The sequence below is a fragment of the Mesitornis unicolor genome, unplaced genomic scaffold, assembly GCF_000695765.1.
Source record: "Mesitornis unicolor isolate BGI_N332 unplaced genomic scaffold, ASM69576v1 scaffold25778, whole genome shotgun sequence".
Classification (NCBI taxonomy): Eukaryota; Metazoa; Chordata; class Aves; order Mesitornithiformes; family Mesitornithidae; genus Mesitornis; species Mesitornis unicolor.
The window spans coordinates 6,572-23,065 of NW_010200184.1; the positions used below are offsets into that span (position 1 = coordinate 6,572).

Genomic DNA, 16,494 nt, shown 5'->3' on the forward strand with positions numbered 1-16,494 from the left:
GCACAGGGCTCAGTGAGACTAAACCTTTCAAGTGAGACAGGGATGATTCTCCTAATTATCACCTTTCTGCAAGTCCGGCCCCTCAGGCTCAAAGTCAAATTGTGGAGACAGAAGCTCTCTGTACAAGCAAGATTGCTGCCCTCTGCAAGGAAAGCAAGCCCCCTCTTCCTAAAAGACCTGGAGCAAGGAAAGCTACCGCTCAAGCAAAAGGTTTCCAAGAGGTGTATGCACCTAGGTTTTTTGCAAGGAAAAACCCTGAAAATGGACTCTTTCTGCATCCCTCCCTTCCTCTCTGCAGACAGCCAGCAGGGGTTCCCGAGCAGTGGTACTCCACCATGCTGGATCTCACGCCCCCAGTTACACCCACTGAGCTGAGCAGCCATTTCAAAGGCTTGCTGGAAATTCCCCCGAATGCTGGCACTATTTGATTTACACACTGTATTATATGGAAAAAAATCCTGCCCTGTATTTCCTAAATGCCGGGGTAGTGACAGTGCGGCAGACTTGGGTTTTGAGATGTGTGGCTCAGCAGTCCCAGTAAGCCTCTCTTGAAGCATCTCCAGCTGAGGACCAAGGGCTGGTGCACCCAGCATCACTGGTATCCCCCATAAAGTCCCAGAGCTGGTTACACAGTGTGCACCTATGACACATGAGTCTCAGGAAGCACATTACTGCTCTGTGGTTCTGCACAGGCTCAGCTCAAAGCCAGATCCGAGAGTCACTCCGCACAGCTTGGAAAATCCTGGGTGGAAGAAGGTAAGGCAGGAGCTAGGTTAATGGTGCAGCTTTTAGCACCACCACCTCTCCCCCTTCACATGTTCACCTTCTACAGGGAGACCAGAAAGTGTGATGACAAAGTGGGGACAGCAGCTGCCAGCTCCAGCAGCGCTGTGGGAAATATTGCCCCCTCGCAGCACGGCAAATCTGGGTGCTCTGGCTGCTGGTGAGCTGAGGCCAGCCATCTATCTGCACTTCAGCATCCTGATGTTCAGCATCCCGGATTTAGGGCAAGGCATTCTCACCACAGAGACACCTCTTGACCCAAATGCATGTTCTTGCTCCCAGAAAATCAGGGAAGCTGCATCTGTGACTGCCAGGAGTTACTCAGCTCCGTGTGTGTCTCCTCCAGCTCTCTGCCCTCTGAACCCACACAATCTTCCAAGTAAAATACTCTGGAGTCATGATAGGCAGCTTAATAAACGTGTCTGCCAGAGCAGTGGAGAGGTTAATTATGTATACAGGACATCTGAGTGCATTCATGAAGCAGAGGAGGTAACACAAAACCCATGTGGAGGAGATCCTCCAAAAAAAGGGCACCTCCATGCAGAGGCCCAGTTTCAAACCAGCGCTGCCCATTTTGCACCCACCGGCCCACATGCACTGGGGTACATCCAGTCTCTCTTGAGAGCAAACAAAAATGGGCACGGATTAGGGATGGTACCCACAGGTTTTGCAGAGCACTGTCTCTGTGCCAGACATGGCACAAGCTGCAAGAACCAAGGAAAAAGAAGGGTTTAAAATTTTTCTTTCCTTCTACCTTTCACTCAAAAATTCCACTTTTCTAACTAATAATTGTTCAGTAACCCAGAGCATTTTGTCCCAGGATGAAAAGGAGGATACAGAGGTGAAAGGAGTGTTTATAGGGATGAACCAAACCAGGTCGAGACTACACCAGGACATGCCTCCTAACCCGCTCCTTCCATCACAGGCACTTTTACTGCCAACAGTATGGCAGGACAGCACATACACATCATCAGAGCAAACTAGGTTGGCTTTGTCTGGACAGATGTACATTTGGTTAATAGAAATTCCTAACTGCATCTCAGAGAACTATGCATACTTGATGTTAATGATGAGAAATGAAATTTATGAAACCAATACAAAATTTAGGAAAATTTAAATTCAGTCAAAACCGCAGGTTTCCTGCAATAGGAAGGTACTGCTTCAGGACATTTGAAACCACAGGCAGGTTCAGATCTAAGACATTTACCATTACCTGCACCCACCTGATCCAGTTGCATGTATCCTTCTAGGTGCTAACTATGGTAACAGCTGGGAAGGCATTTTTACCCATCCCTACAAAGCACGACCTGTTGGTTAAATGCACTGCCGGGGTTCGCTGTGTTTCCTTTTAGAGCAGTCATTTTCAGCCTCCTCCAAGACTCGCAGGCCAGTCCTGAGCTGTCTATAAAATTCAGCTAAGAGCAGCAGCATATTTTCTGTAGGCCTAAATTCATTATATAGAGACCTATGCAACTGTAGGAAAATTTAATTATTTTTTTTTAAACATTAGGCCTAGACAATGAGTGGAGCAAGGACATGGGACTATAACAGTTGCTGACCCCTTACCAGGTCTGGTAAACCCCAGGTTTATACACATTAAACAAACATACGCACTGACTTTTTAAGCTATCATTTCAAACAAGTGCAATCTCATTCAGCTGACATTCTGGTAGTGCCACCAGTTTCTCCGGGTAAGTTTAAATGAATGAAATTCAGGCTCAAGTAAGGTCATTGATTGTCTGCAGGATGCCATTAGATCTCTTCATGTCAAATTATATTACTAAGGAAAAAAAGAGAAATCTATGATCAAATCAAGCACCATCCCTAAAAATGATCCAGGACTGTTCCAGCATCCGAATGACAAACTTCCTTCTGTATACAACAAGTGCAAGGCTTTCCAGACTTGTCTTCCCTTAGGAAAAATATCTTTAAGTATTCAAAAGATAGTGTAAAAAAATAACAAGAACAAAAATGTATTTAAGCAAGATCTACTTTTCTTTGACCTTAAAAATACCATTGTACTGGCCACATCAGATGGACTATTTTCTTCTACTGTTGGAGCATAGGCTTTGTTCTCCATTTCAGAATTAGCCTCCATTCTCACTTCATCTTCAAAACCGAATTGAGAGTCAAGTAGAAACAGTCCTTGAAAAGCAGAATCTACCTGACCGTGCATCTCAACTACATCCAGTTGAGGAAGACAAGGCTGCATTGCTTTGCTGCTTGCTGCAAGTTAAACACATCAGTGTATTTGCAGAGTAACATTTAGAAGAAACATCACCCTCCTCTTAGAGACCCTTGAGACCAACAAAAATTTCACTTGGGAGATAAGATGCTCTGAGGAAAGCAACTAAATTCAACTTGATACAAGTGTCAGCACAAGACACATACACCCTCTCGACCCAAACAGGATGAGGCATGACCAGTGCTCAGGGGTTCCCTCTCAATAATTTTAATTAACATTTAACCTTAGGGAACTGAAATATTCCAACACGACACACAGCTGCAGCCACCAAGAAACACAGGGGACAGGACATTAGCAGCTTTACAGTGACACTTGCTCCTTTAACACAGAAAGGATTAAATTAAATTGTAGCTTTCAAGAAGGTGGCATTTGTTTCCCTGAAAGGGGATATACAGCTTTCAGCCATGGGATAAGAAAAGGCTTTAGAGGTCAAGCTTGGTCTACAATGTGGACTTTGACTTTGCAAAACTCCAATTTAACAGAGAGAATTGGTGCTTTTTAAGAATTTCCAATTGACGTTTGCTAAAGAGGAATCACAAGAAATTCATAAACCTGTTACAGAGCTCTCTGGTGACCAGACACAGCCCAGATAAAAAGTCCAACACTCACATCCTCACCTAAGCAACTGTGACTCCCTAGCATAAAATCAGCATCATGACGACATTTATTTTTTAAAAACAGAAGGGTTTTTTGCTTTATTTTAGAGCAAACTCTTAAAGCATTGTGGCTGTGCTGAGAAGCCTAAGTTAACTGGAGACATTCATGCATGGCTAAAACGTGACCACGAGGACCTCTCAACCACCTGGCCTGGCCCATGAAATGATGTATTAAGCGCCAGTACCACCTCGGGTGTTCCCACTGCCATCCGAGGAAGCCCTGCTTGCAGTGTTCACAGCTCATGTCACGCACAGCTCCTCTACCCACAGTTTGGTTAAAGTGAAACCTCCTGTCCTTGCTCAGCCTGAGAAGATCAGCATCTATCCAGGGCATTTAGAAGATTGCAAGAACTGGTGGTAGCACAGAAGGACTCAGCATAGACCTTAAATATTCATATTATTCTTACAAGATATTAGGTCATGTCCAATGAACACTGGGAATGTTCTGCCTGGCAAAGCAGATAAATACAAATCCAACCCCGGCAACACAGTGTGGGCTTAAATGTGCTTAATGATGTGCTCCATTTATTAAACCCATGACCTAAATTCATCAGACCATGCAGGTAAAGTGTTCACACAGCACTAAAAACTGATTGGCAAAGGGAAGACGCTGGTGGTCGCCTGTATGGTGGCATAAGCCTCTATCCCCACTCAGTGCCATGAATATCAGAGTCTTCTGGCTCAGACATACTTCAGAGCTTTGGCACCCAAGCTTACACACACACACCCCCACACACCCCCGAGGCCATGATCTGTTAAGAACTGATGCAGTTTGTAACCATTTCTGAAATAGAGGGGTCTTCTCCATATAAGCATGTTGTTTCTTCCATCTCCTCAACCTCTTGTGGGATGCATGAGCTCAAGCACCATCGGCATTCCCCATTCTCCATTCCCCATTTCCCATTCCCTCTGCCAACTTTTCCATCTCTCCTTCCCAAGCCTGAGGGCCATTCAGTGGTAATCAGTAGCCACCAAACTGCTCTCCCTCTTCTGAACACACAGAGCTTCAAAATGACCTCTGCTTTCCCTCATCAGCCACCTGCTATCCCACACTACCACAAAACATCTGAATTTCTTCCACAAAGTTCATTACCCACATTCACGTCATTTTCCCCCTCTCTTCTCCATCTCCAGAGAAGCTTCTGTGCAAAACACTGCTGTAAACAAATCTTCACAAACACAGAACCAGGACAAGGCCCATTGCTCACAGCAAATATTAACGCTGTAAAGGGCCAGTGAACTGACACAAGCTCCTACCACTTTGAAGGAACCGCTGCAGCACCGGAGCCTATCCACTGCTGTGTCAAGGCAGCCTCAGAGCAATAAACACTGGAAAGTAGTTTCACTGGGCTCAACCATAAATGGCCTCTAGGGGATCATTACATGGTTGTGCCATCCAGAGTGAGGGCTCCTGGAGAAGCCAGGTAACACTCGGCATCCGACGGTTCCCTCTGCTCAAGGGCAGGAGCTGTGTCAGTGGGGCTCCTGCCTGCCGGGTGTGCAAACCGAACACAACCGTGCCCACCACACAGAATCACAGGCTGGTTGGGGCTGGGAGGGACCTCTGAAGATCATCCAGTCCACCTCCTGCCAGAGCAGGATCACCTAGAGTAGGTCACACAGGAACATGTCCAGGTGGGTTATGAATGTCTCCAGAGAAGGAGGATCTCAGGCTGCAACACCTCAGCCCTGTGCCGCCTGCAGCTTCACAAGAGAGGGCAGAGCCACCACAGCCCCCTCGGGAAGGTGTACAATGGGGCCTGGCCAGCTCTGAGCACATCACAGAATCACAGAACGTTAGGGATTGGAAGCGACCTCAAAGCTCATCCAGTCCAATCCCCCTACAGGAGCAGGAACACCCAGATGAGGTTACACAGGAAGGCGTCCAGGCGGGTTTTGAATGTCTCCAGAGAAGGAGACTCCACAACCTCTCTGGTGCACATGGCACCTACTGAGGAGTAACACAACAAATTGTGTCCACGTAACATGAGACTGCGTGATAACATCATCTCTATCATACTATCTAGCAACCCCTCCTTGGGGAATTCTGACACATTTCCGGCACTGTAAAGATCTGAAGCTGCAACAAATGAATCAGATTATATAAATTCCACTAGTACCTACAAAAGTTTGAATGTGATGATTCAGGTAGCCCAGCAATGGAAAAGGGGCAGCTCTGAGAGGCTGCAGTGTTACCAAAAGCCTCATGACATTTGGGACTGAGACTGGAAGAGGGTGATTGCTGATTTTAGCTTCTGCTTCTGCTTTTAATTTCATGAGAATCTCAGCTTCTAAGTTTTCAGAATAACAATTCAAAATTTTTTACACTGGATGCGGGAAAAAGCCTGATTAGGTCAATGCAGAAGATTCTTATGGTTCAACTGAAAGAAAACTGGTTTTGCCATCTTATTGCTTTTAAGACCTTTGCAATCCTGCAGGCCCTGATTCAAGATTTTCAGACACTAGAGACTGGTTTCAGATCAGGTCTCTGTTCAAAGTATGACAGGGTCTCTGGGTTGCTTGGCTCCAGGTTCCATTGAAAGCATTTACTTAGATGACTTCAAAACTCACAAGGGAATGAAAGCCTGGGAACAGTTCACTTTAAAAAAGGACCAATCCCACCTTATACAAAGAACCAGACTCCAGTCTAAAATGAGATCTGAGTATGATCCAGAAAAGTCATGTCAAGTTTTGCTTTCATGTGAGATGCCAAGTCAGAACAGTTTATGGCTGAACACGTCACAGAAAGATCTGCAAAACACACACCATTAAACCCAACACCCCACTAGTTCTGGTCGTGTTTTTGTTGCAAATTCAGCATTCAGCCCCAGAAATTGTTAGGTTTTACAAGCTCCTTTCAAGCAACCCAAATGCTGTGCAACTCTGGGAAAAATTCTGGATAAGCATCAAAACCCTGTGAAACTCAGAGTTCTGCCCCAAATCCAAGACGCAGTTAGGCATGGCTTTAAATAAACAAGCTGAGAAGTGCAAACACCTCATTTACCACATCAAAGTTCAAACCTTCAAGTGCCCCTCTGCCCTTGCCACCTCCCGACATCTTTGGAGCACATTTGGTTGCTGGGACAGACCCCGTGCAGGCAGGCACTGGGGAACACTCGCAGCCAAACGCCACGCAGGACTTGGGCATGGGAAGGGCATCGGGTTTGGAGCTTGTCCTCGAGTCTCCTGGTCTCAGGCTAACACAGACCCCTGGCTTTAGAGCAAGGCCCTGGTTTCCCACCACTGGTGTTTCAAAGGTAGCTTTTCAAGAAACCTCAATCTCCGCCTTTACCAAAGTCAACTGGTGACAAAGCTGGTCCAGATACAATGATAAGATTTTGGAGACTCCACCTGGCATCTCCTACCCAGGAAAGTCCCCTTGTCCTACAAAGGGTGGCTCCTTCTGAACCACCTGGACCTCCTGTAACACAACACACTCCTCCTGTAAGGCCAGAGGTATTATAAAGGGCCAAGACCGCATGCACTGGCCGTAGCGAGAGCCTTCACTCTTTGATGTCGTCAGAGTTTTTGTAGCGAACTTTCCTGACTAAACACACACATGCTTCAAGAAAACCCCTATTTTAAAGCTGTAATGTAAACAACCTCAAATTATTACTATCCCCTAAAGGCTACTGCTGGCAGGCATCAGCGATAAAGCTCTGCCAGAGCAGTCTGGCATCTAGCAACAATTTGTTTGTTGTCCTGCAAAAATACAGAGCGCCTTGCCATATGGTATTAGCAACTTTCTGGTAACATTAAGAAATATATTGGCTTGGAAAGCAGTTATCACACCAGAAAAAATCTTATGTCTCAGAGGCAGGTCTATGCCATAAGCAGTATCGGCACAGCAGTGCTGATCAGGGGTGGGGGAGAGGTGGCGGTGGCCAGCAGAGCCATGCCACCTCCAGCCCCTGGCACAGATAACATGGCCCTGGCACAGCCATGCTTGGGCTGGCAGAGCTTGGCTTCAGGAGCTGGACGGCACTTGAGGGCACAAGCTCAGCACTGCTCAGCTGTGCTTCGTGAGCGCTCTTGAAGGCATCAGTGCTACACACACAGTGTCAGCAAGGCTGTCCCCAAAGAGCAATGCCTCAGCCATCTCAAATGGCCAAAGGGCTCCTACCTTCCATCAACAAATCAACAGCTTTTCCCACTGTTCACATTAAGCATTGAGATAGGAGAAATAACCAAATTCATTAAAATGCTTTTTGAAAAATAATGCATATATATTATAATGATTTTCTGAGAGTGTGTGTATAGCAGCTTACTCGGGATTTTTGAAAGAAAACCCAAAGAAAGACGGTGCAAGTCAGCATGTGGATTCGATGGGAAATAATCTATTTTATAGTACCACATGCTTGAATTCTTAGAAGGAGCTGAAATGATGTAATGAGCAGGGACTCATCAGAATACAACCTTCCTGCTCTCCTTTTCTGTAGAGCTGGCAGGGGTGATACTTGTGACAGATCCCATTCTACCGCTTTTCTACCTCTGTTTCTGTTTCTGGAATTCTCTCCATAGACACATTCTACCTCAGAAGAAGGCCTTATCCCCATTTACAGTGGTGCAGGAGTTTCCTGCAGACTCGCAGTGTCAAGATTATGGCCACATTATGTGGAGCAGCATCACACGGGAGAACAGCATACAACTGACAGTCACCACGCTGTCCCGACTGCACCTGCACTCTGAGTCCCATTCCACCCTGAGGAGATGGCTTCAGCACCCAACATCTGCTTCTCCTTCCTGGCAGAGCTCAAGGGGTGACTTAATGCACTCAGAGATGGAGCTGTTCTTGAAATGAAACCAACAGAGAACAACTGAGAGACCCAACAGGGAACAATACTGCTGCTGGCTCTGGAGAAGATGTAATCCACCTAATGCCATGAAAGAACATTAGGGGATTGCTTGGAGCATCTTCTGAAGAAATTTCTGGATCAAATCGAAGATGTGCTTAGCTCTTTCCCCATTCTTTTCAAATCTTCTGGACTCTTTCCAGTCGTTACTTACCTTCCCTGCTTCTATATCTTGTTCTGCAAACTGATGTCTCCCTTGCTATGGTCTGCAATAAGCAGCCTCTCCTCCCACTTGGCAGCTTTGCAGGAAGCCAAGGTCCATTCTCCTCTGTCCTTGGTAAGTCCAGAAAAACAAGCCCATTCTCTCCTCTCCCGTTATAGCTGGGAGTGCAAAACACTCCCATTGTAGATACGTGCTACAACCTGAACACTAGTGCCGACCTGACTGCATGATCCCACAGCTGGCTGGTGGAGAACCATAGTAAATTCCCTGTCAGCAGTGCCAGGGGATTAGGAGATGCTCTGGTCTCCACACAGCAGCCATTAGCCCTCTCAGAGCCCAAAGGAAGGGGCAGAGCTTTGGTCACCTTGTAATGGTGCTGACAGATCCAATGTGAGCTTCATGGAGCTTGCTGGCCTCTTGAAAACGCTCTGCCAACAAAGGGACTGGGATGGCACAGGGAGAGGAAATCTCTGAAGCATCCTGCAATTCTAGATAGCACAAAATTACTGAAGGACAGGCATAGCAAGAGCAATTAGAGGAGGCCAAGCTAATTAACAGCCACCTGCTCACACCCTAGGCTGCTATTCCTTGCTGTGGGAGACTTAAGAGACTTATCTTTGACAGCCTTTTATAAACATGAAGTTCCCACTTTATTTACCTTCTTATCTCAATGCACAAGATAAGAGAAGCTGGGGCAGAGAGAAAAAACACAGAGGACTCACCAGGAGAACTACGGTTAGAAACTCAGAGCTCCTCCAAATAGCTCCTCTTCTCCCCTAACACTAAATTATTGCAAATACTCAGAGTTCTTGCGTTCTAGGTGACCAGCCACGCTGGGGAATGGGCAAGTCACACTGCACCTCTTCTTGGAAGGAGAGCCAAACTTTTCAGAGTACCCTTTTTCCCCTTGTAAGAAGCCTGAGATAAATAAACAGTAACAATAATTTAAAAGAAAAAAAAAACAAAAACCAAACAAAAAAATTACAGAAAATGTTTTTAACAAAACCACCTAGCATTCCTGTTCTGAGCTTTTATACTTAAATCTCTCTCCTTGTTATATAACTCCACTATAAAGCTCAGTGGTTCACAGAAAACTTCAGCAAAATCAGAAAACTCGACCTACATTTCTACATGTATGCACATAGAAGCACCAAAACCCCACAGGCAAAAGAAATATGGTCAGAAGAGAAAAAAAAATGAAATCTTTCTTGGGCCTTCTTCAACATAACATCAAGAATCAACGAAGAAACACAATCCAATTTGTTTTCCCCCAGTGCCGGTCACTTTTAACAGAAAAGTCACTCCCTGTGCAACTCCTGCCCTGTCTCCAGTTTTCATAAGCAGAGGTGACCTCAGCAGTTGCACGCTGTGCAAATAAATAAAGTTAGAAGCCTGCCCAAAACACCTCCGAGCCCTTTGGCCAACGTTGGCTGGGAACACACACGCAGTAACTACCAAGTGAGGGAGAAAACACAAGGTTTGGGACTTCTAAGAAAGCTCCATCAGATGGAGTCCACTTAGAAACACTGGCGTAGGTGCGATTTCAGATAAACAAAAATATACAAGTGCTGCTCTTCTCAGCCCTGCGGGTTTGTCTGGTGGCCTGCAACACAACCAAGCTTGGGAGCAAGCCCTGGCTCTGGAGCTCCTGCATGCGTCACCACGTCCAGCTGAGAACAACAACCTGCGCTGGTCCTTAATATCCTTTGTAGGTGATTATGGGAAACAAAAAGGACTAAATTCAAAGCAGGTTTGCAACTGGGGGGGATCCAAAACTGCTGACTGAGGAGGAGAACAAAGCCAGATGGCATCTGCTGATATTGTTAGGCTTTATGCAGTGTTAAGGAAATGAGCAGAGGAAAAGACCCAGTTTGGGCCCATGGCTCCTCTCTTGCCAAATGAACATATTGGGGTGACCATGAAACAATCAGTTTATGGGTTTCATTCCCCTCCACCCCCAGACTGAACTTAAATATTTGTATAAGCCCAGGCGTAACTTTTATCTAATGTTTTCCTTGGGGTTTACTAGCTGTTTAGAGTATTCAGGCTAAAAAGCATTCCCTCAAACGCTTGCCACAAAAAGAGCTGAAACTATGATACTAATTAAAACCACACTCTTTGGTATCAAGAAGACATGCTATTATTTTCTTTTTTTGCTCAGGAGAAGCTGTTAATATGGGCAATGCGTCTGGAACATTTTCCTTCCAACACCATGCCCTGTACCCTCTCCTGCTCAGGTCACCTGGTCTGTGAACTTGTTAGCAGCCTGGGGTGGGAACGCTCGTATTTACAAGAATAGATTTTCTTTTCAATAGCAAACCATTTGCCAAGTTAACGTTATGAAAAAGCACATCAAGAGAAAAAAAAAGCACTTTACACTGTGTGAAAGATAACAAGCTGAAGAACTGTCCTGCCTTTGTCTCCAGTGGGCCAAAGCAAGGGATGAATCTTGTACGTTATGCAAAACAGCCTCTGACTTTGCCAGGATGCTCCTGGACACTTGGCACAGACCAGGAAAGGATGTGGGTTGCACTGTGTACCACCACTGATCCACCCTGGGCTAAGGTCTATGAAAGGAGAAGGTAAGATTTCATGCTCATTTTTACCCCATCTAATTTGGATGCTTCTAAGGTCTGTGGTATCAGCACCTCACAAACATTAACAAAATTATCCTCGTAACATTTTAAGAAAAAATGCTATTATTACATTTAAAGGACGGAAAATAAGAGAGAGGGGGAGAGGAAATCAAGGGCCAGGTTTAGGTTCAGTGCAGTATTCGAAAGCATCTACACGTATCCTGAGAGGTCTAAGTCCAGTTAAAAATACAAATTTTATTGTCCAAGATCCAACAATGGTGCCTTGGTCAGGGCAGTAATTGCAGCACAGCAGTGCAGGAAGCAGAGAGAACCGGCTGCTCTGCTTCAATCCTCCCAGAGCACCAATTTCCAAGTCCCCACCAATTTCGAGCGGTGCCCTGGCCACTGCCTGCTTGACCAAGAGCGGCTGCCTGTGAAAAGCCAAGCTTGGTCTTGACAGAAGCATCCGCACTGCTTGTGAAGAAAACAAAAGTGGTAGGAGGGATCCTCGAGGGAAGGCACTTGTCCCACAAGTGTCACTCGCAGGACCACAAAAGTAAATAATGTTTCATCAGAGTAAGTTGGTTTCTGGTTTCTGTTTAAGAGCGTGGCTTTTGCTGTGTTGACTCAAAACAAAACTCAGCTTCCCTTTTTCACAGCCGCAAAGATGCCAGATTTTAATTCCTCACAGTGCAAAGTGCAGGCAGTGGAGGAGGGTATTTTATTTTATATTTATTTTTGGGTGATATTTTAGCTTTGAGCAAACTCCTGCCTGGTTAGCCAGCTTCTAGGTTCGCCAACAATACAGAAGAACTGCCTAAGTTATAAAAACAAGTTAATACATAAAAAATATGACTTCAGCAAAGAAGTTAAGCTAGATGGGTGAACACGCTGTAATTTGTTACATGCTTCCATTGTGCAGGGATCCAAAGTAATAAAATATTCCTGTAATGCTAGAACCGTGAGGCCCAGCCCCAGTATGATGCTGGGATTCCAGTATTAGCTCTGCCACACCATCCCCTGGCTCACCACCGAAAGGAGCCTCCCGTTGCCAGCCTCCCCAGCCCAGTTCACTCCAAGGAAAGATCAAGTCATGAAGTTCTTGTGGAGGTGTCTACAACACTGGGATGCCGAGATGACACCTCATGTCAATTTAACGTAATCAGAAAGCGCAAACCCATCCGCATCCGAAGCATCCTCAGAAAATCCCAGGGCTGGCTGCAGAGCTCGGTTTTAGGCTGGGAAGAGCACAGCTGCCTTGCAAACTCCTTGCAAACCCCACAGCCCCTCCATCCTGCTTCTCATTTGAGGCTGACAGGCAAAGCTCGAACACATCCTTATAGCCTTGAGGAGGCTGCTGAATGTAACACTCATGTTACAAATGAATTAATGGGAAACACTTACCTTCCCCACTAGCTTGCCTTTTCTGTTCATGCAAAGGTAGAAGTCTGTCTCCTTCCCTTTGATCCGGACTTGACTGCCAAAAGTGTCTGTTTCCACTAGAAGCTGGGCTTGTAAAGGAAGAAGAAAAAAAAGCATTTACCAATGTGGTCCCATTAAGTCAGAGGGTGCAAAGCTCATCAGCATGTTGTCCCATCACCTCTACCTGAACCATCCCACACTGGGATGCTCTGCAAGGGAACAACCCAAGGAACCACCCCGGAGCTGAGCTCCAGGATTGGTCACAGGGGCAGATCTGACACATCTCCACTGACTCCTATGTGAATGCTTCAGATTTAACCCCAGTTTAGCACAAAATATGTACATACACATGTGTGCTCCATCAGTCCACACCAACGTCACCACCCCATCAGCAATATAAAGCTAGATGCTCTCCACACTGCAGGAGGGTTCTCGGAGGGTAGGAACACGGATTTTTACTCTCATGAAAAGAAAAGATTAGCACGACAAGAATGAAAATCATTTCCCCACAGCCAGCAGCCCTCAAACACTTCATGGAAGTGGTCCAGCCACATGCTCGAGGTGCAAAACTTAGGTGGTAGTGATCAGAATATCTCTGCACAACCTAACAGGGGAGAAATTTGGCGCTGCTGGTTCTCTCAGATGGACACCCACCTTGCAGATGTCCTCTGTGTGTCTAGCTATGCCCCCAGGAGGTCACTAACTGCTTTCTGGCAGTCCCGGTGTGTGACTCCTGCTCTAGCTCGGGCAACTATGGCCAATCACATAGTGCCTCACACGTTACTGAGGCCAGAGCTGGTTTGCAGCATTGTCAGAAGCCACGGTAGAGGACAATTTCTGCTGCATCTTCAGAAACCACCTGCCCTGACATAATTGTATTTGCAGAAGTGGCTGAGCTGCCACCCAAATGTGTAGTGTGCCATCAGCACCACAAAGACCTAGACACATCCAAATTCAGCGTTTTATTCCACCTCTGATCTAAACATGAATTCCAGTCATGCTCGAGGTTTGGATTCCAAGAATTTCCCCGGAGAGGCAGGAACAGGCAGACTGGACATTTTGGTTCAGATCCATCCCCCATACAGAGGGGGAGAAAGGAGACATGGTCGAAACACAATGCAAGAATGTGTAAGTGTCAGCAAGTGCAAATCCACGGTCCTGCTCTGGAAATACTCACGCTTGTAAGACCTGAGCCTTACCATAGAAACACAGCTTTTGCCAAACTTTGGAGATTGTTTGATCTGTGCTGCAAAAAGTCACATTCTTTTTGGCATTCATATTTCAAACTTTAAAACCCTCTAAGAGCAAATATGTTCGCTGTAAGGATTTACCATGGGGATAGAAATAGGAGTTTGTTTCATTTAAACACATTAATATTTTTCCCATTTGTAAAGTCAGCTTTTGGCTTCTGCAGCAGTGCAAATATCACAAACCTTTAACTCACAAGAGCCCTAAACGGAGGGCCCTTTGCAGCTCAGTCACACATGCAAGTTCAGGGGTTTCCAGTTACTAGCAGCATACATTTATTTAGAAATATTTGTTAAAACTTTATCACAGGGGATATTTAAATAACAACCTCTTTTTGACAGCAAGTGAGATAATGCCTGAATTACGGTAGAATATTACTTGCAGTCATGCATAAACATGGATATTTATCCAAGTCTTTCAGAAATGCACCATGTTTCTGGGTATCTGTGATGGAGAGCAGCTTGCCAGTGACAGCCAGGTGCTGCAAGCTTTCTCTCCACACCTGCCAAAGTGCTATCAAACCAGAGAGCACTTCAGTAAGGAAAGGCCACATGAACCAGAAATATCCCATCGTAGTAAGGACATAAAGACAAGCAAAGCTAGGATGGGGGAGGATGGCCAGGGTCAAAGTGGGTCTTCAAGGAGATGAGGAATACGGTATGTAACTTGGTGAATGCCCACTGCTTCAAGAAGCTCAGGGAGGCTGCTCAGATGCAACACAGCATTAGTGAACCAGGCTATAGCCAGAGGTAGGACTGTCTTTAAAGAGGTGACTGTGAAAGATCTTGCCCTCCAGCAAGCAAAGGCATTAGAGAGGACTAATGGTCAACCTCAGATGGGGAGAGCAGCAGCCCGCACACAAGGAAAGGTTATAGAGCCAGCACAAGAGGTCCCAAAGATTGGCCCAAGAACCACAGCCAACACCCAGAGTGCCAAGGAGTCACCCACAGATCTATAGTGTTGAACCCACCCAAGCACGCAAACAGACATGGGGCCACCCACCGAAGGGGTCAAATGAGGGCTCCACAGCTTGCACAGAGGCAAGACCGGGACACAGCAAGTTCCCATCTAAGCTGCAAGGCATTCCCCATCCATTCCAGTCTCAGCACTGCGACTAAAGCTGCTAAGAATAACACTGAATATCAGACAGGGGTTTTGGCCAGCCTAAGTAGATGATGAAGCACTCCATCCAACGCAAGAGTCGCGATCTGCGGTTCTGTCACACAGTTGACAACCTGCACCTCTCTGACGCATGTCCCCTCTGGCAGCCTGCACTCAAATGGACACAGGGGGCACACCCCCTCGTCTTCCTCACCCCCTGGCTCTGCAGCCAGTATGAGTAATATCCAAGCTGATTTTAATTTGAAAAATATCACCTTAAAAAGATGCCGGTTCCCTGCTGTGAAAATTAAAACCATCTGGATGGAGTGATTTCAAATAATTAATCTAGGTCTCCTTTGACACTGCTACTAATCAAAATATGATACCTTCCTCCCCCTTCTTAAATAAAGAATTTAAATAAAGTTTAAAGATCTAATAAAATAATGTCATAATTTAGAAATAAATGGAAGTCACCTTTCCTGCAGGCTGCAAAGGTTATGCCAGCGCTGATGTTCCTCCTGGACTAGTGCCACAGCATGGACCAAGCAGCAGCAGATGGGCAAGTACCCAGTGCAACACCCACACCGGTAAATACCCCAACATACTCCAGCACCCCTGGGAGGCTCGCAAGTCCCAGAGATCATCCTACACCAAATGGCTAGGAGCAAGGAGCAGAGGGAAGGACGTTTAGCAGAGGCTGCCTGTGCCCCGCTGTGACCCTAGCTGCCTAAGTTCAAGCTAAGGCCACCCACAGATACCCACTTCTGAAAAACCTGTGTCTTAAGATGTTGGAAACATGTTCTTATTTCTAGAGAACCTTGACTCCCTTTCCTACAAGACAGATCAGTGCAGCTTTAGGGTTGGGTTCATAACCCAGCTGGCTTCCAGCCAAAGGTACCCCTTAAGGCATACACAGCTGATTCTCGTTTTCGCAACAGGCATCTCCCTAAATTCTCTCGGGAGCACAAACAGGGACCTTGGACAACACATCTAGGTAGCTAAAATCAGCCGGGAGGAACCCCAGCTCTGAACACTGTAACAAGAATTTCCAGGGGATGGAGGGCGTCCCAGCAGAAGGGGCTGCTGAGGTCTCCCACCCCATCCACACGCAGCAGGAGAAGAGATCAGCCACCACTACCAAGGTTTAAATTAAGTTAAACTGGACTTGGCTTGCTGTCTTGTATCTGTGATAAAGATGCTATGGCCACAATGAAAGCACAGGGGAAAATCCACAAGAATTTCCATTGAGAGCTCAGGTAAAATAAGTTCCACCAAGCTGGAGCAGTGTCCCTGCAGCAGTGTGCTGTTCAGGACACCCGACTTCCAGCCCTGGATACACCGGGGAGAGATTACAATCTTTATTTTCAAAAGCCTTCAGATCAGGTGTTACTGTTTAAATTCTTTGACAGCTAGATATTCTGAGATATTTTCCGGGGCGGGGAAAGAG

General features: G+C 46.1%; 1 protein-coding gene across 1 annotated transcript in view; it reads right to left on the bottom strand.

Moving 5' to 3' along the window:
• Positions 1-14,517, bottom strand: part of LOC104544725 (fibroblast growth factor 18-like) — a 20,609-nt gene extending 6,092 nt beyond the window's left edge. Inside the window, exons 1-2 of the mRNA XM_010189667.1 lie at positions 14,376-14,517; positions 12,681-12,787 (exon numbers count right to left, since the gene is read on the bottom strand). Coding sequence (XP_010187969.1) covers positions 12,681-12,787; positions 14,376-14,517 — 249 coding nt within the window. The remainder of the gene's footprint in view (positions 1-12,680; positions 12,788-14,375) is intronic.
• Between the last annotated feature and the right edge of the window lie 1,977 nt (positions 14,518-16,494).